We start from the raw sequence: 26,396 nt of genomic DNA, 5'->3' as shown, positions 1-26,396 counted from the left end.
ATGGGAGGAGCAGAGGGTGATGTAGTATGCTAACAACCTATTCAACGAGTGTTGCCCACAAATATTTGCATATTTATCCATACTGAGGCTTTTTCAACTTGGAACTCTCCAATTATGGCTTATTTGCTCATTTCCTCCTCCTTCTCCTTTTTCTTATTCCTTCTTTTTGACAACATGCCATCTTCATTTAGAATTGTAAAACATTCATGAAAGAAATTAAAGACTATATGATTAATGGAAAGTCATTCTGTGTTTCTGACCTGCAAGAATTAGTATTGTTAAAATGCCTGTACTTCTCAAAGTCCTCTATAGATTTAATGCAATTCCTGTCTAAATAGCATTTTTTATATAAATAGGAAAACAATCTTAAAATATGAGTGTGTGGTTTAATTTTTATATATTCATGAATTCCTGTTTTCTGATCATTACTGAATTTTAGTTCCATTCCATTATGGTCATGTAAGATACTTGGAATTATTTTAATATTTTTGAATTTGTTAAGGCTTATTTGTAACCTAGCCTGGAGACTATTCCATGTGTGCTTGAGAAGAATGCATATTTTCCTGTGGTTAGAATTAGTACAATGATAGTATTAAAATCAATTATTATCAGCCCTTAGCATTTTCTGTGAGTCCTGTTTGAGAGAAAAAACCTTTAATAGGAGACGATGTGGAAACTCAGCTATCTGGTAAACTCCCACTGAGAGCACACTCTCCCCCAGATTCTTTGACAAATCCTAGGATTTCAAGAGAGATGGCTGGGACTCTCTCTCTATGACTCTCTGAGTTTTTGTAACTCATTTTCCTTCCCACTAAGGTCACTGACGGAATTCATGCAATTTTTTAGCATGAAAAAGTAACAGAAAGGCAAGATGTGATGACATAAATGTGAATTAATGATAGTGTCTATATTTTTTCTCTGGAGCTGTCACCCATCTACAGGTTGGCATCCCCTCATGGATCCAGCCTCAGGACTTTCCTTAACCTAAGTCACTTGAGGACTAGCTTCTGGGAGAGAAAACTGGTCAGAATATTAGCCCCACAAGTCCCATGAAAGCTTTCTAAGCTTGTCTGGATGCTAGGTCTCTCATCTCATAGCCCACATCCCTCTGGGTGGCTTCTGGTCTGCATATCTCTATATTCAAGTTTAAGTGCCTAAATATTATACAGTGTCCTTGGATCTGTATGTAGGTCCTAGGCTGCTAAATGAGAAATTCACTTCTCCAACAAATGCTAAAACACGTGTTCCCAGTATTCAGCCATTCCAGTGATCTGAATTGGGCTCTGTAGTTTCCAGGCTCCTAGACCAAGGAATTCACATTTCTAACCAGTCTCAAAGTGTATGTTCTTGGGATTCAACCACTCCAAACTGACCTTGTAATCCTCCTGGATTTCTCTTTAGAAACCTGCTCATGAAAATTCAATTATGACACTAACTGTCAAAGACTCTCTTCATGCTCCACTCCTAAAAAGAAAAACTTTTACCCCACTGCCTGTGACGTGTGGTTTCCAGTTACCAAGTCAGTACCATGAACACTGACTGGTTTTGTTGTTGTTTCCTCTTAGGATTTGTGCGTCTGGCTGGAGGGGATGGACCCTGCTCAGGGCGAGTAGAAGTGTATTCTGGAGAAGCCTGGATCCCAGTGTCTGATGGGAACTTCACACTCCCCACTGCCCAGGTCATCTGTGCAGAGCTGGGGTGTGGCAAGGCTGTGTCTGTCCTGGGACATGAGCTCTTCAGAGCGTCCAGTGCCCGGGTCTGGGCTGAAGAGTTCAGGTGTGAGGGGGAGGAGCCTGAGCTGCGGGTCTGCCCCAGAGTGCCCTGTCCAGGGGGCACTTGTCACCACAGTGGAGCTGCTGAGGTTGTCTGTTCAGGTGAGATGCAGGTCAGGCCTTTCACCTCTGTGAACACCCTGCTCGGGTGAGAAAGTCATGTAGTTTTGCTGAAACTCTGTCTTCTTCTACCAGCATACTCAGAAGTCCGGCTCGTGACAAACGGCTCCTCTCAGTGTGAGGGGCAGGTGGAGATGAACATTTCTGGACGATGGAGAGCGCTCTGTGCCTCCCACTGGAGTCTGGCCAATGCCAATGTTGTCTGTCATCAGCTCGGCTGTGGAGTTGCCATCTCCACCCCCAGAGGACCACACTTGGTGGAAGGAGGTGGTCAGATCTTAACTGCCCGATTTCACTGCTCGGGGGCAGAGTCCTTCCTGTGGAGTTGTCCTGTGACTGCCCTGGGTGGTCCTGACTGTTCCCATGGCAACACGGCCTCAGTGATCTGCTTAGGTAAGAGCGTGGGACAAGGGCTACTGGTACTCAGGATGCTCCCGGAGTGAAATGACTCCAAGAGTAGAGAGTGAGGTTAAACGGGCTTCAAAGTCAGAGATTTTGTGGTGAAATATGGATCTTCTCATTGTTCATTCATTTTTAAGGTCACAGCAAGAAGTGTGAAGGGGAATAATGTATTTTTAAGCACCATTGTTGCTCACATGTAATCATAGAAAAGACTGTAGGAGCAGGAAGTGTAGACCTCAGTATGAAGCCCCGCCCAGAGCAGCAAGGAGAGTGTCCCAGCACCACAGTCACTGTCGTCCCCAGTGTCTGTGTCTTCCCTCCTCGACAGGGAAAATAGCGCTTACCTAGCTTCTACTAACATAGAGAGTTTCATCAATGTTTGAACTTTATATAAAATGATGCCATATGTTTCATCTTTTGTATCTAATTTCATAGACTCAAAATTATGTTTGGGATTCACACATGATGTTGTATATTGTAGCACTTTATTTGTTTTATTAGAGTAGATTGTGCTTTGAATGATCACATGGCCATGTACTGATCCATTCTACTGACAGTATTCAGTTCAGTTCAGTCACTCAGTCATGTCCAACTCTTTATGACCCCATGAATAGCAGCACGTCAGGCCTCTGGGTCCATCACCATCTCCCAGAGTTCACTCATACTCATGTCCATTGAGTCCGTGATGCCATCCAGCCATCTCATCCTCTGTTGTCCCCTTCTCCCCCTGCCCCCAATCCCTCCCAGCATCAGAGTCTGTTCCAGTGAGTCAACTCTTCACATGAGGTGGCCAAAGTACTGGAGCTTCAGCTTTAGCATCATTCTTTCCAAAGAAATCCCAGGGCTGATCTCCTTCAGAATGGACTGGTTGGATCTCCTTGCAGTCCAAGGGACTCTCAAGAGTCTTCTCCAACACCACAGTTCAAAAGCATCAATTCTTCAGCCCTCAGCCTTCTTCACAGTCCAACTCTCACATCCATACATGACCACAGGAAAAACCATAGCCTTGACTAGATGGACCTTAGTCAGGAAAGTGATGTCTCTGCTTTTGAATACACTATCTAGGTTGGTCATAACTTTTCTTCCAAGGAGTAAGTGTCTTTTAATTTCATGGCTGCAATCACCATGTGCAGTGATTTTGGAGCCCCCCAAAATAAAGTCTGACACTGTTTCCACTGTTTCCCTGTCTATTTCCCATCAAGTGATGGGACCTGATGCCACGATCTTCGTTTTCTGAATGTTGAGTTTAAGCCAACTTTTTCACTCTCCTCTTTCACTTTCATCAAGAGAAGAGGCTCCTCTTCACTTTCTGCCATAAGGGTGGTGTCATCTGCATATCTGAGGTTATTGAGATTTCTCCCGGCACTCTTGATTCCAGCTTGTGTTTCTTCCAGTCCAGCGTTTCTCATGATGTACTCTGCATATAAGTTAAATAAGCAGGGAGACAATATACAGCCTTGACGCATTCCTTTTCCTATTTGGAACCAGTCTGTTGTTCCATGTCCAGTACTAACTGTTGCTTCCTGACCTGCATACAGATTTCTCAAGAGGCAGGTCAGGTGGTCTGGTATTCCCATCTCTTTCAGAATTTTCCACAGTTGATTGTGATCCACACAGTCAAAGGCTTTGGCATAGTCAGTAAAGCAGAAATAGATGTTTTTCTGGAACTCTCTTGCCTTTTCCATGATCCAGCAGGTGTTGGCAATTTGATCTCTGGTTCCTCTGCCTTTTCTAAAACAGGCTTGAACATCTGGGAGTTCACGATTCATGTATTGCTGAAGCCTGGCTTGGAGAATTTTGAGCATTACTTTAGTAGCATGTGAGAAGAGTGCAATTGTGCAGTAGTTTGAGCATTCTTTGGCATTGCCTTTCTTTAGGATTGGAATGAAAACTGACCTTTTCCAGTCCTGTGGCCACTGCTGGGTTTTCCAAATTTGCTGGCATATTGAGTGCAGCACTTTCACAGCATCATCTTTCAGGATTTGAAAGAGCTCAACTGGAATTCCATCACCTCCACTAGCTTTGTTCATAGTGATGCTTTCTAAGGCCCGCTTGACTTCACATTCCAAGATGTCTGGCTCTAGATTAGTAATCACATCATCATGATTATCTGGGTCATGAAGATCTTATTTATACAGTTCTTCCATGTATTCTTGCCACCTCTTCTTAATATCTTCTGCTTCTGTTAGGTCCCTTCCATTTCTGTCCTTTATCGAGCCCATCTTTGCATGAAATGTTCCCCTGGTATCTCTAATTTTCCTGAAGAGACCTCTAGTCTTTCCCATTCTGTTGTTTTCCTCTGTTTCTTTGCATTGATTGCTGAAGAAGGCTTTCTTGTCTCTTCTTGCTATTCTTTGGGACTCTGCATTCAGATGCTTCTATCTTTCCTTTTCTCCTTTGCTTTTTGCCTCTCTTCACAGCTATTTGTAAGGCCTCCTTAGACAGCCATTTTGCTTTATTGCATTTCTTCTCCACGGGGATGGTCTTGATCCGTGTCTCCTGTACAGTGTCACGAACCTCATTCCTTCATTCTTCAGGCACTCTATCTATCAGATCTAGGGCCTTAAATCTACTTCTCACTTCCACTGTATGTGTAATCATAAGGGATTTGATTTAGGTCATACCTGAATGGTCTAACGGTTTTTCCTACTTTCTTCAATTTGAGTCTGAATTTGGTCATAAGGAGTTCATGATCTGAGCCACAGTCAGCTCTTGGTCTTGTTTTTGTTGACTGTATAGAGCTTCTCCATCTTTGGCTGCAAAGAATATAGTCATCTGATTTCGGTGTTGACCGTCTGGTGATGTCCATGTGTAGAGTCTTCTGTTGTGTTTCCAATTCTTGACTGTTACAAATATGATATTACAACTTACCATGACAATGTCTTTGGTGGCAAATATGTGTTACTTATTTTCCATGTTTAACCCTTGGTCTTTTATTTTCGTTTGCTTAATCAAATGGTTTCTTTTGATGAACTCATTTCTTATGTAAATATACCTTACCAACATTTTTCTGTACATTTCATGCTTCTTATATTCTTTAAAGGAGAAGGAAATGGCAACCCACTCCAGTATTTTTGCCTGGAAGATCCCATGGATGGAGGAGCCTGGTAGGCTGCAGTCCATCGGGTGGTTAAGAGTCAGAGACGACTGAGCGACTTCACTTTCACTTTTCACTTTCATGCATTGGACTGGAAATGGCAACCCGCTCCAATGTTCTTGCCTGGAGAATCCCAGGGACAGTGCAGCCTGATAGGCTGCCATCTACTCGAAGATTGTAAAAACATTCTCTAAGAGTATCTTATGGAAATTTTATCATTTTTCTCTTGCATATTATTGTGCATTCCTTCTGGGATTGATATCTGTGTAAGATAAGGGTAAGATTTCATATGGACATCCAATTGATTCAGAATCTTTTTCTGAAAAGACTCTTCCCCACTGCAGTGCTGCCTTCGTCATAAGCAGAAGGGCAAGTATGTCTGCCTTATTTGAGACTCTCTATCCTGTTCCATGTTATCATTTGTCTATCCTTGCACCAATACTGCATTTTCTTAATTATCATAACTTTGTAGCTGTTGTTGTTCAATCGCTGAGTCATGTCTGACTCTTTGTGACCCCATGGACTACAGCACACCAGGCTTCCCTGCCCTTCACTGTCTCCCTGAATTTCAAACTTTGTAGTTAGTCTGAATAATTTTAATTTACAGAGTTACTTTATATTAACTCCTCTAATATCATTGCTTTTGTTACCAACTGTGCTGTTCATTCTTGGCTGCTTGTATTTTGCATAAATTTAGAACTCAGCTTGTCATTTTCACCAAAAGAAAAGCTTAAGTGTATAGTTGAGGTTAGACTTAAAAAATTTGAGAGTAGACATAGAAATTTGAGGATGATTGACATTGACAATGTTGAGTTTTCCAAATCATTGCCATAATACATCCCTCCATTTGGTTACATTCTGAATTTCAGAGATTTCCCCCATCTTCTACTAGGACTTCTCCTAGGTATTTCATTTTTGATGTTATGAGTATTTTTGTGAAAGTGTCTTGGCAATGAATTTTGTTTGACTTGTTTTCACCTTTTAATTCTTTCAGTTTTGATGCATGTTGAGACATAAAAATGTTGGGAAAACAATATAAAAATTCCTTTATGACCTTTACCTGGGTTTCTAAATGTTAGTATCAATATTTTGCTTTAATCTCTCTCTGTGTGTGTATCGTTCCCTCTCTGTTCCCCTTCTGCCCCATTTCTTCCTGAATATGTAAATTCTCTCTGAATTCAGTTGAAGACATGATGTTCCTTTATCCTTAGACCAGTTCTGGGAATTTCCTTACAGAACCAGAGTTCAGTCAAGTCTTTAAATGACTTCAGCTCCAGGTGACAGCTAATTGCAGCACAGAAAGACCCCACTGAAAGACTGCCAAACGGAGTTTTTTCCTGATTAATGACCCCAAGTCATAAGCAAAATTAAGTACATATTTTTTTCTTCATCTGCTAAGTTTTACCTTTTTATATTGATCAAATTGCCAACATCTGTTGGATCACAGAAAAAGCAAAAAAGAGTTCCAGAAAAACCTCTACTTCTGCTTCTTTGACTATGCCAAAGGCTTTGACTTTGTGGATCACAACAATCTATGGAAAATTCTTAGAGAAATGGAAATACTAGACCACCTACCTGCCTCCTGATAAATCTGTGTGCAGGTCAAGAAGCAACAGTTAGAATTGGACATGGAACAACAGACTGTTTCCAAATTGGGAAAGGAGTACGTCAAGACTGTATATAGTCACTCTGCTTATTTAACTTATATGCAGAGTACATCAGGTGAAATGCTGGGCTGGATGAAGCACAAGCTGGGATCAAGATTGTCAGGAGAAATATCAATAATCTCAGATATGCTGATGACACCACCCTTATGGCAGAAAGCAAACAGGAACTGAAATTTCACTCTTGATGAAAGTGAAAGAGGAGAGTGAAAACACTGGCTTAAAACTCAACATTCAAAAAACAAAGATCATGGTTTCTGGTCCCATCATTTCACTGCAAATAGATGAGGAAACAATGGGTTCCTCAGACTATTTTCTTGGGTTCCAAAATCACTGCAGATGGTGACTGCAGCCATGAAATTAAATGATGCTTGCTCCTTGGAAGAAAAGCTATGACCAACTCAGACAGCATATTAAAAAGCAGAGACATCACTTTGCTGACAAAGGTCTATCTAGTCAAAGCTGTGATTTTTCCAGTAGTTATGTATGGATGTAAGAGTTGGACCATAAGGAAAGTTGTGCACCGAAGAACTGATGCTTTTGAACTGTGGTGTTGGAGGAGACTCTTCAGAGTCCCCTGGACTGCAAGGAGATCAAAGCAGTGGATCCTAATGGGAATTAGTCCTGAATATTCATTGGAAGAACTGATGCTGAAGCTGAATCTTCACTGCTTTGGCCACCTGGTGAGAAGAGCTGACTCATTGGAAAAGACCCTGATGGTGGGAAAGCTTGAGGGCAGGAGGAAAAGAGGATGACAGAGCATGAGATGGTTGGATGGCATCACCGACTTGATGGACATAAGTTTGAGCAAGCTTCAGAAGTTGGTGAAGAACAGCGAAGCCAGGCAAGCTGCAGTTAATTGGGTCACAAAGAGTTGGGCATGACTGAGGGACTGAATTGAAGTGAAACAAGTTTTTTGGAAAAACTGCCATACAACAATATAACCAGAACTCTTGCTGTGTGACCTGAATTAATTGAAGAATATCCTCTGATTTTGCATTTTGATGTTTCAACTTTATGCTGAGCTAATGTGAGGCTACACTTATTCTTTAGTTCTTAATTGCAGCTAACAAGTTTTTCAGCTCTAGAAGTATTTGGTTTTTGGTATCATTTCTCTGCAAAGATGCACATTTTGTCAATTAATTCCATAAGCACTTTAACCGTGGCTACATATATTCTCGTCAGGTAACTCTAGCAGCTGAACACCCTGGGAAATTCTTTCTAATGTCTCCTTTTTCCTTTGTGTTTTTCATGAGATCTATTTTATATAAGTGTTTGTTCTAAAGATACACATTGAAGAAATTGTAGAGATCCTTCAGAAAGAATTTTGTATTGCTTTTACTTAGGGATAGATTCTTTTAGGGCTTCCCTGGTGGCTCAGAGGTTAAAGCATCTTCTTCCAATGCAGGAGACCTGGGTTTGTTCCCTGGGTCGGGAAGATCCCCTGGAGAGGAAATGGTAACCCACTCCAGTATTCTTGCCTGGAGAATCCCATGGACTGAGGAGCCTGGTGGGCTGCAGTCCACAGGGTCACAAAGAGTCGGACATGACTGAGCAACTTTACTTACTTACTTAGGGATAGCTTTGGGCTTCCCTGGTGGCTCAGAGGGTAAAAAATCTGCCTGCAGTGCGGAAGACCTGGGTTTGATCCCTGGGTTGGGAAGATCCCCTGGAGGACGGCTTGGCAACCCACTCCAATATTTTTGCTTGAAAAATCCTATGGCAGAGGATACTTTGGGCTATAGTCCAAGGGGTTACAAAGAGTCGGACATGACTGAGCGACTAAGCACAGCACAGGGATACATTTAGGGATACAACTTACTTAACTCATTCTTACAGCAACACTTGGGTTAAAACAGAAATTGTGGTACTGTCAGAAGCAGAACTCTCCAGGGAGAAGGTGAGCACTAAGAGTATGATAACTTTACTGCTGGGTCACAGCTCTCATTATAGGCTCCATCAGTAGGTCATTATTTTCCTTAATTCAGTTTCCTGTTCTTCAACCCTTCCAGACTTCTGACCATTGTTGTTTCTTCAGGAAACCAGAGCCAGGTGCTGCCCCAGTGCAACGACTCTATGGCAGAATCAGCAGGCTCTGCGGCCTCAGAGGAGAGCGCCCCCTACTGCTCAGGTGAGGGTCCCACAAGACAGACGACCCTTCTCAACCCCTGGGGTCACTGCCCCATTGTCGCATTTCTCTCTCCTCAGAAAACAGACAGCTCCGCCTGGTGGACGGGGACGGTCCCTGCGCCGGGAGAGTGGAGATCCTTGACCAGGGCTCCTGGGGCACCATCTGTGATGATGGCTGGGACCTGGACGATGCCCACGTGGTGTGCAGGCAGCTGGGCTGTGGAGAAGCCCTCAGTGCCATGGGGTCTGCTCACTTCGGGGCAGGATCAGGGCCCATCTGGCTGGACGACTTGAACTGTACAGGAAAGGAGTCCCACGTGTGGAGGTGCCCTTCCCGGGGCTGGGGGCAGCACGACTGCAGACACAAGCAGGACGCGGGGGTCATCTGCTCAGGTCCGCGCTGTACACTGTCCGCAGGCTGGGGGAGGGGTGGGGTCCTGGAGGACGCGGGTCTGAGCCCTGAGGGAGAGATGCTGAAAGGACCAGAGAAGGAAGCTTCCTCCCATGAAGCTTGTCTTTCCAGCAGATGTGAAGACAAGGTGCTTTCACTTCCTCCTGCAGCAGCTGAGGTTCTGATCTTTTCTTCTCAGTAGTGTTTCCTGGTAGAGCCTTTTCTCACAGTTTTTCTTGAAAGCATGGCTCTCTCTCCAGTTACATACAAAAAATTTCAACCTATGGTACTAGTTTCTGTTTGCTTCCCTAACAATTCACCAACTAGTGGTTTACAACAGCATATATTTATTTCCTTACTCTTCTCTAGCTTAGATGTCCAGCAGGGGTCTCACTGGGCTGGGATCAAGGCTTCAGCAGGGCCGCATCACTTTTGCGACTCTAGGGGAGAATCTGTTTCTTGCCTTTTCTAAGTTCTTGAAACCACCTACATTCCTTCCTTCACAGCACCCTTCATCCGTTATCAGACCAGCAATGCTGCAGGCCTCCAACCATTATCCAGAGTCACATCTCTCTAGCTGGAGCTAAGAAAAGTATTCCACATTTAAGGATAGTGGGTCTAAGGATGTGATTAGACTGGGCTAATATTGTTAATACATCATCTCACCATCCCGAGGTCCTTACCTTAATCACATCTGTAAATCCCTCTTGTCAGGTATGGTAACATATTCACAGGTTGCATAGATTGGGATGTGGACATTTTTGGATTAATGATTATCCCTATCTCCCTAATATGCACATCACATCCCTTTGACATACTCTTTAAAGATTTCATCAGGAAGCAGGATTTAGCTGCCCCTCCCTGAATAGCACCCATGTAGGTTGGTCTTCCTCTCATTTCATATCCACTATGCCATTGTGGTAGAAATAGAAAGACAGACACAAATGGACAAAGTCAGTTAAAAGGGAGGCGATGTCAGTCTTGTCCTCTAGTGGGTATCTCTTGAACAAGGTCAGAGATGACTGTTCACCATTTCTAGAAGAAAGGAAAACCTAGAACATCCAGCCAAGTTTTCACTGTGTCCTGTCTCCTCCCCTTTCAACCTTAGAGTTCCTGGCCCTCAGGATGGTGAGCGAGGACCAGCAGTGTGCTGGGTGGCTGGAAGTTTTCTACAACGGGACTTGGGGCAGTGTCTGCCGCAGCCCCATGGAAGACATCACTGTGTCTGTGATCTGCAGACAGCTTGGCTGTGGGGACAGTGGAACCCTCAACTCTTCTGTTGGTCTCAGGGAAGGTTCTAGACCCCGGTGGGTGGATGGAATCCTCTGTCGGAAAACAGACACTTCTCTCTGGCAGTGTCCTTCTGACCCTTGGAATTACACTTCATGCTCTCCCAAGGAGGAAGCCTATATCTCGTGTGAAGGTGACTTACTGTCTGTTTCTGTGTGTCTGTCCCAGCCCTGTAGGATGCAGTGAGATTTGATATTTTAAAATCTAAGTGATGAGTTTAATTTGGGTTCACAAAATGATAAAAAGTGAAAATGTTAATTGCTCAGCTGTGCTCTTTGTGACCACATGGACTGTAGCCTGCCAGGCTCCTCTGTCCATGGGATTCTCCAGGCAAGAATGCTGGAATGGGTTACCATTCCCTTCTCCAGGGGGTCATCCTGACCCAGGTATGAAATCAGGTCTCCTATACTGCAGTCAGATTCTTTACTGTCTGAGCCACCAGAGAAGCTTAAATGAGGTAAGAATGAAACTAATTTAATCCACATATTCCAACCTTGTTTATTAAAATTTTTAATTGAGACGTAATTCTCGTAACATTATATTAGTTCTAAGTGTAAAACATAGTGTTTATGTATAAAATCACTACACATACAGTAATATTCATGACCACATGCAGTTACAATTTTTTTCTCTGATGATCCCATAAGTAAGAATTTGCATGCTGAAACTAAAACCCAGCACAACCAAATAAATACTTAATTTTAAAAGAGAGTATAGTTTTCTTCATAACATCATGATTTTTTATCCACATAAGGGCTTCCGTGGTAGGTCAACTGGTAAAGAATCCGCCTGCCATGCAGCAGACCCTGGTTTGATTCCTGAGTCTGGAAAATCTGCTGGAGAAGGAGAAGCTACTCACTACAGTATTCTTGGGCTTCCCTTGTGACTCAGCTGGTAAAGAATCTGCCTGCAATGTGGGAGACCTGGGTTTGATCCCTGGGTTGGGAAGACTCCCTGGTGAAGGGAATAGCTACCCACTCCAGTATTCTCGCCTGGAGAATTCCATGGACTCTATACTCCATGGGGTTGCAAAGAGTTGGACATGACTGAGTGACTTTCACAAACACTATGTACAAAAGTATTATCTTCTATATACTGTCTTATATCTTTCATGACAATAGTTTTTCTCTAGAATGTTTTAAAATTTCTTATTTATTCATAGGAACTCTTTATAAACAAACATCACTTACTGTTTTTCTTAAATATTTTTGTAAGATTTCCCCCATATTTTACATATATTTTTAAGGTTGTATATGTGTATTGGTGGGTTATATGGTCAAATCTGTAATGCTTTACTTTTTTGACGTCTGCCTTTAGTGTAATGTTTCAAATGCCATTTTTTATCTCAAAATAACATTGAATTGTTTTATTTTCTGCAAACAATTTTATAGCTCCACTAAAGAATATTCAAAACCTAATTTCAAATTATTTATTTATCTGAATTTATTTTATTATTTGTGATGGTGTAACATTATCACAAGGTAAGAATTGCATTTTAGATATGTGATATGTTAGCTCCATCACAAAATAAAAGCACATGGTTTCATCAGTTCATGGATATGACATCAAAAGTACAGGCAACAAAGCAAAAATAGACAAGTGGGAATATATCAAACTAAAAAGCTTCCACAAACCAAATGAAAGATCCACAGAGTGAAAAAGCAAGCTAGCACAAATTATATAAGGTTTTAATTTCCAAAAATAGTAAGGAACTCCGATAACTTAAGAGAAAAAAAAAACCCAACAAACTTAAAACCTAATAACTCAATTAAAAAATTGGCCAAGGGCTTGAATAGACATTTCTCTAAAGAAGACATACAAATGGCAATAGGTATATGAAAATATGCTTGACATTGTCAGTCATCAGGGAAATTTAAATTAAAACCACAAAGAGATATCATCTCACACATGTCAGAATGACTGTTTTTTTTTTTTTTTAAAGACACTTAGTGTTGGCAAGGCTATGGAGAAATTGACACTCTATCTGTACTTATCCACATTAAATGTATAAAATGTACTAATAAAACTATGTAATCCAGGGGTTAAATCTCTGGGCTTTCACTGTCATGGGTCCAGGTTCAACCCTGACCTGGGAACTATGAGCCCATGAGCAACAGCACAGCCAACAAACAAACAAACAACAGCACAAAAACTATGACCAAAACATCTGTCTGATCTATACTGATGTCCCTGTTCATTCTTCGTATTGTTAGCTGCATTTTCTCTCTGCTCTGCATTAGTATTGCTCAGTGTTCATCAATTTTCAATGAGCCACGTTTAAAGGGTTTTCTTCCATATTTTCTATCTTATGCTTACTTTCTTTTCCATTAATTTTTGTTCCTTTTTAAATTAACCCCAACATTCTACATTCTTTAGACTTTCTCATCTAGTTTCTTAATTGAAATCTTACTTTTTTTCACTTTCAGTCTTTCCTCTTCTCTAAATCTAGGCTATAAACTTCCCTTAGGCACTACTTGAGTTTTATTAGAAGAATTTATCATACCATTATTTTGTGTTTATTATCAATATTTCACAATATTTTGTAAGTTTTAAATTTATTTCCAGACTCAGGTGGTGTTTGGAAGGATCTTGCTGAATTTCCCCAAATAGAGGTGGCTATAAATATTTCCTTATTAATTCTTAATTTTATTCCACTGTGGTTAGAGCAAATATTCTGTATGAATCCGAATATTCGAAGTATGAATTCAAAGAGTGAAAGATTTTGTCGTATTATGTGGTCGTTTAGGTAAAAGTTCCGAGTGCATGTACAGTAATGTGAACTCTTGCGTTGTTGGGTGCGTTGCTCTATGTGTTACTTAGCTAAACGTGCTGACTATGTTGTTGTACATCTACTGAATTCTTCTTTGTGTTTTGTATGTTTGGTCTGCATGCTATTGAAAAAGATCTGGTAATAATCCCTCATTTTGATTGTGATTTTGTCTATTTCTTCTTTTGACTCTGTCAAGTATGTTTCTAAGTTATGTCCCGTTATCTTGAATTTTGTTGTCTAAAATATCTTTATTAAGGGTGCATCTCATTATAATCATGAAAATTCCCTCTTTAATTCAGTGTATCTTGGCTTAAAGTCTACTATCTGGGACATCGATATAGCTACTCCAGTTTTGTTACAGTTAGTACATTTTTTCCATCATTTTACTTTCAACCATTCTTTGCTTTCATAATATAAGGTGGGCATTTTGCAAGTAACATTTGTGTCAGTTTTGTTTTATCTTAATCCATTCACTGTGAATGCAACTACTGATATTGATGTGTTGGTATCTGCCATTTGCTTTTAATTAATCCACATGCTTTATGTTCCTTTTTGTCTCCTTTTTTCCCCCTCCTTTTGTATTAAATAAATCTGTTATTATTCCAGATTTTCCTTTTTCCGTTTGATTTTCAGCAGCTTTACTAGGAGCGGGGGTTTTCATACTCCTCCATTTATTTTTTTAAAAAGTTCTCTGTTGTTATATCTTCAGATATTACTTCTGCAGTTCAGTCTCTCTGTCTCTGTATCTCTTCTCCCCCCCCTCCTCTTTCTTCTCTTTCTCATCTCTCATCTTTCAGTTCAGTTCAGTTCATTTCAGTTGCTCAATTGAATCTGACTCTTTGCAACCCTATGAATCGCAGCACGCCAGGCCTCTCTGTCCATCACCATCTCACGGAGTTCTCTCAGATTCATGTCCATCGAGTCAGTGATGCCATCCAGCCATCTCATCCACTGTCGTCCCCTTCTCCTCCTGCCCCCAATCCCTCCCAGCATCAAAGTTTTTTCCAATGAGTCAACTCTTCACATGAGGTGGCCAATGTACTGGAGTTTGAGCTTTAGCATCATTCCTTCCAAAGAAATCCCAGGGCTGATCTCCCTCAGAATGGACTGGTTGGATCTCCTTGCAGTCCAAGGGACTCTCAAGAGTCTTCTCCAACACCACAGTTCAAAAGCATCAATTATTTGGCGCTCAGCCTTCTTCACAGTCCAACTCTCACATCCATACATGACCACAGGAAAAACCATACCCTTGACTAGACGGACCTTAGTTGGCAAAGTAATGTCTGCTTTTGAATATGCTGTCTAGGTTGGTCATAACTTTTCTTCCAAGGAGCAAGCATCTTTAAATTTCATGGCTGCAGTCACCGGACTCCTCTAAATCACTATATTCTAAGTTCTATATAAAATTGTTTTAACTTATTCATTCACTTTTTAAACCTAGATATTTTATTTTAGGTTGGCAATAGTTCCTAGACATAATTTATTTATTAATGATTATTTGTTATTTTTTTCATCTTTTTACCTGCTTATTCTCTTCTTCTCCCTTTTCCCCTAAATACATTGATTGTACTTAAAATCCTTATCTGCTAAGTCCAGCATTTCTATCATGTGTGTCTCTGCATTCTCTTATCTTTTTTCACTTTGGTCATTTGTCATGTTATCTTAGCTTCTCAAATGTCATGTCATTTTTTATTGGATGCTATAAATTATATATGAAAAAGTAAGATACTCCTGATACATTTTCTAACACCTGAAAGGATTTGCCCTTTGTTTTCCTAGGCAGGTAGGGGGAGGGGGTGTGTATCACCCAAACATCTAAATATAACCTAAAACTGAGCTGTAACAAGTATGGATTGCAGTTTTGGTAGCGCTCAGTCCACCTCTGATTTCTCTGTCCCTATGACATAGGCTTTCAGAGATTTCAGTTCAGAGCCTATATTCTTTGGTAGGTAAGTACCCAAAATAATGAAAAAGACTGCTTTCCAAGTCTTTTTATATAGTTCTCTAGCTTTCTGCCCTTCACAGCTTATATACTGGGCAAATATTTGAGGAGAAAACCTGCTGTGTGAGAGAGGCTCTCAAAAGTCTAATTTTGTCTCTCCAGGTAACCCCCAGATTATGCTGGCTTCCTGTCACAACAGTAGTCCTCTGCTTGTCTGAGCCCAGATTCTGCATCATTAAATTATGCAATGAATTGGCAAATTCCCACAGAGAAAAAGAAGCTATAGATCTTGGACTAACATTGAAATAATCTCCACTCTTTAGAATTTTAGCATCTTTAGTCCATGTTGTGTTAACAAATGTCGAATACATTTACTGTTTCTTAAAACACATTTTCCAGCTTTTAAAGTTGTATCTAGAAAGAGCCAGCAAGACACATTGGCCTGCTGTGAACTCCATTCTCCCTGGAAGTGAAAAATTTTAGGTTTAATTCTCTACTTCATTATTTACTTAAAGTGCAGCACTGGTAGACATTATTTAACTTTTCTTAACCTACTTGTTTTTTTTTAAACCTTTCCTCCTACTTTTCAACCTTATTAATTCTCTTGCCACTGCTATCAGAAACCAGACCCGGCTGCTGCCCAGTGCAATGCTGCTGCTGCTGCTGCTAAGTCGCTTCAATCGTGTCCGACTCTTAGCGACCCCATGGACTGCAGCCTACCAGGCTCCTCTGTCCATGGGATTGTCCAGGCAAGAGTACTGAGTGGGTTGCCATTGCCTTCTGCACGAGTGCAAAGACTCCATATCAGAACCAGCAGAGTCTGCAGCCTCAGAGGAGAGCGCCTCCTACTGCTCAGGTGAGGGTCCCACAGGACAGACGACCCTTCTCATTCTCCAGGTCAACGCCCCGTGTCCAAATTCTCTCTCCTCAGGTAGCAGACAGCTCCGCCTGGTGGACGGAGGTGGTCCCTGCGCCGGGAGAGTGGAGATCCTTGACCAGGGCTCCTGGGGCACCATCTGTGATTACAACTGGGACCTGGATGATGCCCGCGTGGTGTGCAGACAGCTGGGCTGTGGAAAAGCCCTCCAAGCCACTCTCTCTTCTTCCTTTGGGGCGGCATCAGGGCCTATTTGGCTGGGCAACGTGAAGTGCACAGGAAAGGAGTCCCATGTGTGGAGGTGCCCTTCCTGGGGCTGGGGAAAGCACTACTGCGGTCACAGCCAGGATGCAGGAGTCATCTGCTCAGGTATGGTCAGTTCATGCCCACCAGCGGGGAGAATGGAAAGTTCCAAGAAAGCTGGTGTCTGATCAGAGGGACAGTAGGGGACGGGTGGGCTAGAGAGGACTGAGACAACTACCCATCCTCCCTGAGTGCCCTGTAGCTGTGAGCAATGAGCTTCATATATTTTCCTCTTACAAGTCTCTGCTATTCTTTTCTTCTCCAGTGCTCTTACCTGACACTAAAATAGCTTTACTTATTCTCGCAGTTAAATAAATCCTCATCATTTTTTTTCATAATTCACTATTTGTAAGAGTGAAACATTTGCTAACAGCCACATGCACACTCCCTTTGCACAGGAAGACTATGAGAGGCAGGGACAAAAAATGAGGATGTACTTTCCTGGATGGAATTGTTTCTATACAGACAGTGTGAGACATTATTTTGCACTAGGTTAGTATGAGTGGAGGCTACTCCTACAATAGCAGGATATCATTTAGAGGTATAGAGGGTATCCCTACAGAGGATATCATTTAACAGGTCAGAGATTCTAATGGATTTGTGCCAGATTTCAAGTTTCCTTTGCAAATTTAGACATAAATGTTCATTGTTCTTTGATGGTAGAGAATTGCTGATGGAATGCTCTGAGTCTTATATTCTTCCATTGTTACTAGAAAAGTCTCTCTCTCAAATTTTTCCTTTAAAATATCTGTATAAACGCAAACTTTGGAGGAACACTTAGCCATGTACTGACAAGTCCAAGGTGGAGATAATAAAACTTGAATTTCTGTGTTTTATGTTAAGAGATTATATAGTTTATATTTGATGACTTCAATGATATAAGAGAATTGCATTTGGGGGCTTATTTGGAGTAAGTGGACAAATATAATTTTTGAAGAAGGTGGAAAAGATTTTATAGTAGCTGGGAGGAAGGAGAATGGTAATGGGAGCTGATGAAGGCAAGCGTGAGGTTCTCTGAGCAGCACTGAGGGACCAGGTGTGGTGTGAAGGATGCTACGTGTGCCTAAGGACGCAGGATGTGTACACAGCAAGAGACCAGACAAGGATATGTCTTTACTATGTTTAATATCTTTACTCACATCTGCCTTCTAGTTAATAATTTTCTTGGAATTATCACACACTTATTCTTCCATGTAAATTTTAAAATCAAGTAGAAAATAAAAAAGATATACTATATCTCAGAAGTCTCTATCTGGTATGCATAAGACTTTATTGATTATTCAGCATATATTTGAATATTTCACAGGTATCAGGGTATATAAAACAGAACACAAGAAATACCTTTTTCTTGTTCTTTCTAAATTTTTAATCTCAGAATTAATATAACAATATCAATAACCCCTGATATGCAGATGACACCACCCTAGTAGCAGAAAGTAAAGAGGAACAGAGGAGAGACTCTTGATGAAAGTGGAAGAGAAGAGTGAAAAAGCTGGCTTGAAACTCCACATTCAAAAAACTAATATCATGGCATCCAGTCCCATCACTTCATGGCAACGAGATGAGGGAAAAATGGAAACAGCAACAGATTTTATTTTCTTGGGCTCCAAAATCACTGCAGACTGTGACTGCAGCCATGAAATTAAAAGACACTTGCTCCTTGGAAGAAAAGCTATAACAAACCTAGACAGCATGTTAAAAAGCAGAGACACTGCTTTGTGACAAATGTCCATATAGTCAAAGCTATGCTTTTTTTCCAGTAGTTATGTATGGACGTGAGAGTTGGATCATAAAGATGGCTGAGTGCTGAAGAATTGATGCTTTTGAACTGTGGTGCTTGAAGACTCTGGAGAGTCCCTTGGACAGCAAGGAGATCAAGTCAGTCAATCCTAAAGGAAATTAACCCTGAGTAACTCATTGGAAGGATGTATGCTGGAGCTGAAGCTCCAATACTTTGGCCACATGATAAGAAGAAATGACCCATTGGAAAAGACCCTGAGGCTGGGAAAGATTGAAGACCAGAGAAGAAGGGGATGGCAGAGGATGAGATGGTTGGATGGCATCACTGACTCAATGGACATGAGTTTGAGTAAACTCAGGGAGATAGTGAAGGACAGGGAAGCCTGGAGGGTTGCAGTCCATGGGGTCACAAAGAGTCGAACACGACTGAGTGACTGAGCAACAAAAACAACCAGTTAAACAAAAATGTTTTAATCAGAATGTGTAGCCTGTGACCAAACTCCCAGTCAGAGGAGGCTGGGGGTCCTGACCTGGGCCTCTCTGGGGCGATGAAAGTGGATAAATAATAAGAGGCAAGCAGATCATCCTCTCCCTCATCATTCATTCTTGTATCAGTGGTCAAGCTAATCCTTCAATTCTTTGATTTCTGTGGTGTCTTTTCTGTTCTCTCCTGCTCTCTCTAGTAGATTTTTATTCTGTTACATCCTTCTTTTTGAGACTTCAAAGTTCACATACTTATGCACTCAGAGTCCTTGACCAGGACAGATTCCACCATTACGTACATAACCATGAGCACACTGAGAAACCAGGCGAATTATTTTAAAAATTATTCTTTATGATGTGCAGGGTTTTTTTTTTTCCCCATTGGATTACCTTTTCTCTGTCCAAATATGGTCTCTGAAGGATGAAATCATGGTCATGAGTCTTTTCCTTGGTCTCTATCATACTCCATCCACTCCCCGTTTAACCTACCACTCACCCCACCTCACTCGCCACAGAAGCTCTTCCCTTGTGGAGTGTCCTTTCCGTCTATTTGTAGCTCTTGAGATCATTTCTTCTTTTCTGCATTGGGGGAGTTGGGAAAGGGTAGCAGTGTTAGGTGGCAAATGGGAGAAGCACAGGGGATAAAAGGTGTTAAAATCTTGTTGAACAAGTATTTTGTTTCCAAGTCTATGTTTCATCACTATTGAAGTTTTTGCAATTTAGAAATCTCTAAAATATATACGACTTGTTTGCTCTCTGCTATCTTCCCCTCACTCTCTTTTTTTGTAGCTTACTGGCTTCTTATCTCAGAAATCCAAATAGGAAAGGAATATGCATTTGGCATATAGATAGGGTTCAGTTCGGTTCAGTTCAGTCCAGTTCAGTCGCTCAGTTGTGTCCGACTCTTTGCGGCCCCATGAATCGTAGCACACCAGGCTTCCGTGTCCATCACCAACTCCCGGAATTCACCCAAACTCACGTTCATCGAGTCAGTGATGCCATCCAACTTCCTCTGTCGTCCCCTTATCCTCCTGCCCCCAATCCCTCCCAGCATCAGAGTCTTTTCCAATGAGTCAACTCTTCGCATCAGGTGGCCAAAGTACTGGAGTTTCAGCTTTAGCATCATTTCTTCCAAAGAACACCCAGGGCTGATCTCCTTCAGAATGGACTGGTTGGACCTCCTTACAGTCCAAGGGACTCTCAAGAGTCTTCTCCAACACCACAGCTCAAAAGCATCAGTTCTTCTGTGTATTCTTGCCACCTCTTCTGCTTCTGTTAGGTCCATACCATTTCTGTCCTTTATCGAGCCCATCTTTGCATGAAGTGTTCCCTTGGTATCTCTAATTTTCTTGAAGAGATCTCGAGTCTTTCCCATTCTGTTGTTTTCCTCTGAATACATTAAATTCTCATCACTCCTTCACATTTGCTAAGAATCTCATGTCTAGGATGAAGTAATCAACTAACTCAGTTGTCTTGCATAATCCCATTGAGACTTCACTTTCTCTCAGGTGCGTTCATAAATCCTAGGTTTTTAAGAAAGATGGCTAGGATCATTCCCTCCCTCTTCTATGACTCTCTGAGTTTTCATCATTTCCAAACTTATCTGTGAACAAGTTCTTTCACAATTAGGTTACCTAATTGTGACCTAAGCCTGTACTCAGATCCAGCCCGCATGATGTTCCCACCCCCAGTGACTTGAATATTGGCTCAGAGAAAACTGCCCAAAATTCTAGCCCCAGAAATTTCAGGATGACCTTCTAAACTTCTCTGGCTCTTAGGCCTCTAACCTCTCGAATCCCATGATCTTTTTTCACTCTCATTTAGTTCAGCTATGCACTCAAGTTTGAATGTTTTCCACTGTGCAGTTTCTTTGGGCCTTGAAGTTACCTGGCCCCCAGAGAAGAATTAACATTCCTAACCAGTATATATTCTTGGATTCAGCCCTTCCGAACTAACCCTGCAATCCTTCTGGATATCTCTTCAGAAACTTGCTCATGAAAATGCAATTTGACAATGACAGTCAAATTCTCTCTTCGTATCCCGTCTTATTCCACTATGGAAAGAAAAACTTTCCCACCGTTGCTGGTGAGATGTTGTTTCCAATGCCAAGCCAGGTTCATGAACACTCACTGGGTTTGTTGTTCTTTGTTTCTCTTAGGATTTGTGCATCTGGCTGGAGGGGATGATCCCTGCTCAGGGCGAGTAGAAGTGCATTCTGGAGAAGCCTGGATCCCAGTGTCTGATGGAAACTTCACACTCCCCACTGCCCAGGTCATCTGTGCAGAGCTGGGGTGTGGCAAGGCTGTGTCTGTCCTGGGACAAGTACCCTTCAGAGAGTCCGATGGCCGGGTCTGGGCTGAAGAGTTCAGGTGTGAGGGGGAGGAGCCTGAGCTCCGGGTCTGCCCCAGAGTGCCCTGTCCAGGGGGCACTTGTCACCACAGTGGAGCTGTTCAGGTTGTCTGTTCAGGTGAGATGCACGTCAGGATTTAGCCTCTGTGTACACTCACTTCAAGCTAAAAAGGAAATAAGATTTTTCTGAAATCCTGTCTGTTTCTATCAGTGTACACAGATGTCCGGCTCGTGACAAACGGCTCCTCTCAGTGTGAGGGGCAGGTGGAGATGAACATTTCTGGACGATGGAGAGCGCTCTGTGCCTCCCACTGGAGTCTGGCCAATGCCAATGTTGTCTGTCATCAGCTCGGCTGTGGAGTCGTCATCTCCACCCCAAATGGAGCAGAAGGAAGTGATCAACTCTGGAAAGCCCGATTTCACTGCTCAGGGACAGAGTCCTTCCTGTGGAAATGCCCTGTGACTGCCCTGGGTGTTCCTGACTGTTCCCATGGCAACACGGCCTCTGTGATCTGCTCAGGTAAGAGAGGGAAGGGCTACTGTACTTAGGATGCTCCTGGAGTGAAATGTCCCCAGAGGAGAGAGTAAGGGAAAACAGGCTTAAAAAGAAAGATATTCTGTAGTGAAATGTTTAATCTTGTTACTGAACTCGGTTTTCAGCTGCTCATTACTCAAGAATCCAACACTGAGAGACAAGTGTGGGGTAAAATTAAAGACAGCTTTGTTGAGGAAAGTTTTGTCTGGGGAGGCCTTACAAGTAGTTGTGAAAAGAAGAGAGGTGAAAAACAAAGGAGAAAAGGAAAGATATAAGCATCGAATTCAGAGTCCCAAAGGATAGCAAGAAGAGATAAGAAAGCCTTCTTCAGCGAACAAGGCAAAGAAATAGAGGAAAACAACAGAATGGGAAAGACTAGAGATCTCTTCAAGAAAATTAGAGAAACCAAGGGAACATTTCATGCAAAGATGGGCTCGATAAAGGACAGAAATGATCTGAACCTAACAGAAGCAGATGATAGTAAGAAGAGGTGGAAAGAATACACAGAAGAACTGTACAAAGAAGATCTTCACGAACCAGATAATCATGATGATGTGATCACTAATCCAGAACCAGAAATCTTGGAATGTGAAGTCAAGTGGGCCTTAGAAAGCATCACTATGAACCAAGCTTGTGGAGGTGATGGAATTCCAGTTGAGCTCTTTCAAATGCTGAAAGATGATGCTGTGAAAGTGCTGCACTCAATATGCCAGCAAATTTGGAAAACTCAGCAGTGATCCACAGGACTGGAAAAGGTCAGTTTTCATTCCAATCCCAAAGAAAGGTAATGCCAAAGAATGCTCAAACTACCGCACAATTGCACATGCTACTAAAGTAATGCTCAATATTCTCCAAGCCAGGCTTCAGCAATACGTGAACTGTGAACTTCCTGATGATCAAACTGGTTTTAGAAAAGGCAGAGGAACCAGAGATCAAATTGGCAGCATCTGCTGGATCATGGAAAAAGCAAGAGAGTTCCAGAAAAACATCTATTTCTGCTTTATTGACTATGCCAAAGCCTTTGACTGTGTGGATCACAATCAACTGTGGAAAATTCTGAAAGAGATGGGAATACCAGACCACCTGACCTGCCTCTTGAGAAATCTGTATGCAGGTCAGGAAGCCACAGTTAGAACTGGACATGGAACAACAGACTGGTTCCAAATAGGAAAAGGAGTCCATCAAGGCTGTATATTGTCACTCTGCTTATTTAACTTATATGCAGAGTGCATCATGAGAATCACTGGACTGGAAGAAACAGAAGCTGGACTCAAGATTGCTGGTAGAAATATCAATAACCTCAGATATGCAGATGACACCACCTTTATGGCAGAAAGTGAAGAGGAACTAAAAAGCCTCTTGATGAAAGTGAAAGAGGAGAGTGAAAAAGTTGGCTTAAAGCTCAACATTCAGAAAACGAAGATCGTGGCATCCGGTCCCATCACTTCATGGCAAATAGATGGGGAAACAGTGGAAACAGTGTCAGACTTTATTTTTTTGGCTCCAAAATCACTGCAGATGGTGATTGCAGCCATGGAATTAAAAGATGCTTACTCCTTGGAAGAAGGGTTATGACCAACCTAGATAGTATATTCAAAAGCAGAGACATTACTTTGCCAACTAAGGTCTGTCTAGTCAAGGCTATGCTTTTTCCTGTGGTCATGTATGGATGTGAGAGTTGGACTGTGAAGAAGGCTGAGCACCGAAGAATTGATGCGTTTGAACTGTGGTATTGGAGAAGACTCTTGAGAGTCCCTTGGACTGCAAGGAGATCCAACCAGTCTATTCTGAAGGAGATCAGCCCTGAGATTTCTTTGGAAGGAATGATGCTAAAACTGAAACTCCAGTACTTTGGCCACCTCATGCAAAAAGTTGATTCATTGGAAAAGACTCTGATGCTGGGAGGGATTGGGGGCAGGAGGAGAAGGCGATGACAGGATGAGATGGCTGGATGGCATCACCGACTTGATGAATGTGAGTTTGAGTGAACTCTGGGAGTTGGTGATGGACAGGGAGGCCTGGTGTGCTGCAATTCATGGGGTCTCAAGGGTCGGACACAACTGAGCGACTGAACTGAACTGAACTTGTTGAGGAAACCAGCAGTTCTGGGGAGACAGAGGACTAATGTACCAAAGAACCAGCTCCTCTTTGCTGATCACGGGTGAGTGTATTTAAATGGGAATTTCAGGAGTGCACAGGTGGAAGTTGGAGATAGGTTACCTGCAGAATAGCACAGCTAGATCCGACAATCATCTTGCAATAGGTCTGATCAGTGTCACCTTTATTGTTTGAATTACAGTTAATCATCAGTTCTAGTGTTGGTCTGTTCCCATTTCCTTGAGGCCGATCTTGGAATTGTGAAAGATGAAGATTATGATTTTACGTGTTGGCTCAGATGGTAAAGAACCTGCCTGCAATGCAAGAGTCTTGGGTTTGATCCCTGGGTTGGGAAGATCCCCTGCAGAAGGAAATGGCACCCCACTAGTCTGGTCATCTTGTAATTTATTGCTACCACCTGTTTGGGATTTCAGTATCTGCAAAATAGCTCAAAAGATATGGCTCAGAATGTTGTCTATAGCCCATGAGAAGGAACTAAAGGTCCTTGAATTTGTTTAGGGCTAAACTATTATTATTTTGTCATATTTGACTGTTTTCCTTTGTTTCTGATTTTTTTTTTAATTTCTGTAATGAAATTTATTCTTTAGCTAGGTTTTCCTACAAACAGAGGCAGGTGGAGGACGTGACGGTGGTCTGTCCTGAGAAGGCTCTGTAAGGTCCTGCTCCATAGCATTCTCATTGTTCACTCATTTTTTCAGGGGAAAGAAGTTCTAAGAAATGCTAAGAAGTGCTATGTCAGGGAAAGAAACAGCTAGATGAATACTATTTTTTAATGAAACATTATTATTTAAGGATAATAATAGAGAACAACGTACAAACAATAAGTGTATACCTAGGTCATGTTCTCCAACCCAGATCTACAGAGAGAACATTCACAGCACCACAGAATCACTATTGCCTCCCAATAGCTGTGTCCTCCTCCTCTCCAGGGAAGACTGCTTACCTAAGACTTGTACTGCCATAGAATATTTTCTCAGTTTTTGAACTTTATGTAAAAGCATACAGTATGTTTTCTTTTGTGTCTAATTTCTTTGACTCCACTGTGTTTGAGAGTCACTCATGATGTTGTTTATGGCAACATTTCATTCATTTTTATTATTATAGAGTATTCCTTTGAATGATCACATGACCATGCATTGACCCATTCAACTAATGGCAGAGCTTTGAGTTTATTTCCAGTTCTTGACTATTACAAATATAATGGTGCAAATTACTATGATGATGGCCTTTGGCAAAAGTATTTATTATGATTTTTGTGTGTTTAATTCTTGGCCTTATATTTTTATTTTCTTAATGGTATGCTGTACTTCAATGAGCCAAGTTACTCATCTTAGGTTTGACTCATCAACTTTTTTCTGTCCATGTAGTGCTCTTTCAGTCAGTCAGTTCCATTCAATCGCTCAGCCATGTCTGACTCTTTGCAACCCCATGGACTGCAGCATGCCAAGCTTTCCTGTCCTTCACCATCTCCTGGATCTTGCTCAAGCTATATCCATTGAGTTGGTGAAACCATCCAGTCATCTGATTCTCTGTCGTCCCCTTCTACTCCTGCCTTCAATCTTTCTCAGCTTCAGGGTCTTTTCCAATGAGTCAGTTCTTTCCATCGTGTAACCAAAGTATTGGAGCTTCAGCTTCAGCATCAGTTCTTCCAATGAATATTCAGGACTGATTTCCTTTAGGATTGACTGATTGGACCTCCTTGCCATCCAAGGGACTGTCAAGAGTCTTCTCCAACACCACAGTTCAAAAGCATCAATTATTCAGCATTCAGCTTTCTTTATGGTCCAACTCTCACATCCATACATGATTACTGGAAAAATCATAGCTTTGACTAGATGGCCCTTTGTCAGTATGTCTCTGCTTTTTAATATGTTGACTGGGTTGGTCATAGCTTTTCTTCCAAGCATCAGGCATCTTTCAATTTCATGGCTGTAGACATAATCTGTAGTGATTTTGGAGCCCCAGAAAATAAAGTCTGTCCCTGTTTCCCCATCTTTTTGCTATAAAGTGATGGGACCAGGTACCATGATATTAGTTCTTTGAATATTGAGTTTTAAGCCAACATTTCCACTCTCCTCTTTCAGTTTCATCAAGAGGCTCTTTAATTTCCCCCCACTTTCTGCCATAAGGGTGGTGTCATCTGCATATCTGAGGTTATTGATATTTCTCCCAGCAATCTTGACTCCAGTTAGTGCTTCATCCAGCCCAGCATTTCACATGATGTACTCTGCATATAAGTTAAATAAGCAGAGTGATAATATACAGCCTTGATGTACTTCTGTCTCAGTTTTGAACTAGTCCACTGATCCAGTCCCTAGAACTTCTTATATTCTTCTAAAATGAACTTTGTCTACTCCAAAATTACAAAAATATTCTCTGAGAGTATCTCACAGAAGTGTAATTACTTTTTTTT

General features: G+C 41.7%; 1 protein-coding gene across 1 annotated transcript in view; it reads left to right on the top strand.

The window, feature by feature from the left end:
* The window catches only part of LOC138077655 (antigen WC1.1-like), a 59,580-nt gene that overhangs the window by 14,284 nt on the left and 18,900 nt on the right, over positions 1-26,396 (top strand). The window contains exons 3-10 of the mRNA XM_068969763.1: positions 1,566-1,874; positions 1,968-2,285; positions 9,094-9,186; positions 9,264-9,578; positions 10,685-10,999; positions 16,510-16,824; positions 21,140-21,448; positions 21,542-21,850. Of these exons, the coding sequence (XP_068825864.1) occupies positions 1,566-1,874; positions 1,968-2,285; positions 9,094-9,186; positions 9,264-9,578; positions 10,685-10,999; positions 16,510-16,824; positions 21,140-21,448; positions 21,542-21,850 (2,283 nt within the window). The remainder of the gene's footprint in view (positions 1-1,565; positions 1,875-1,967; positions 2,286-9,093; positions 9,187-9,263; positions 9,579-10,684; positions 11,000-16,509; positions 16,825-21,139; positions 21,449-21,541; positions 21,851-26,396) is intronic.

The sequence above is a fragment of the Capricornis sumatraensis genome, chromosome 4, assembly GCF_032405125.1.
Source record: "Capricornis sumatraensis isolate serow.1 chromosome 4, serow.2, whole genome shotgun sequence".
NCBI lineage: Eukaryota > Metazoa > Chordata > Mammalia > Artiodactyla > Bovidae > Capricornis > Capricornis sumatraensis.
Note: the sequence above shows the minus strand (reverse complement) of the source record. Positions and strands in the feature narration are given on the sequence as shown.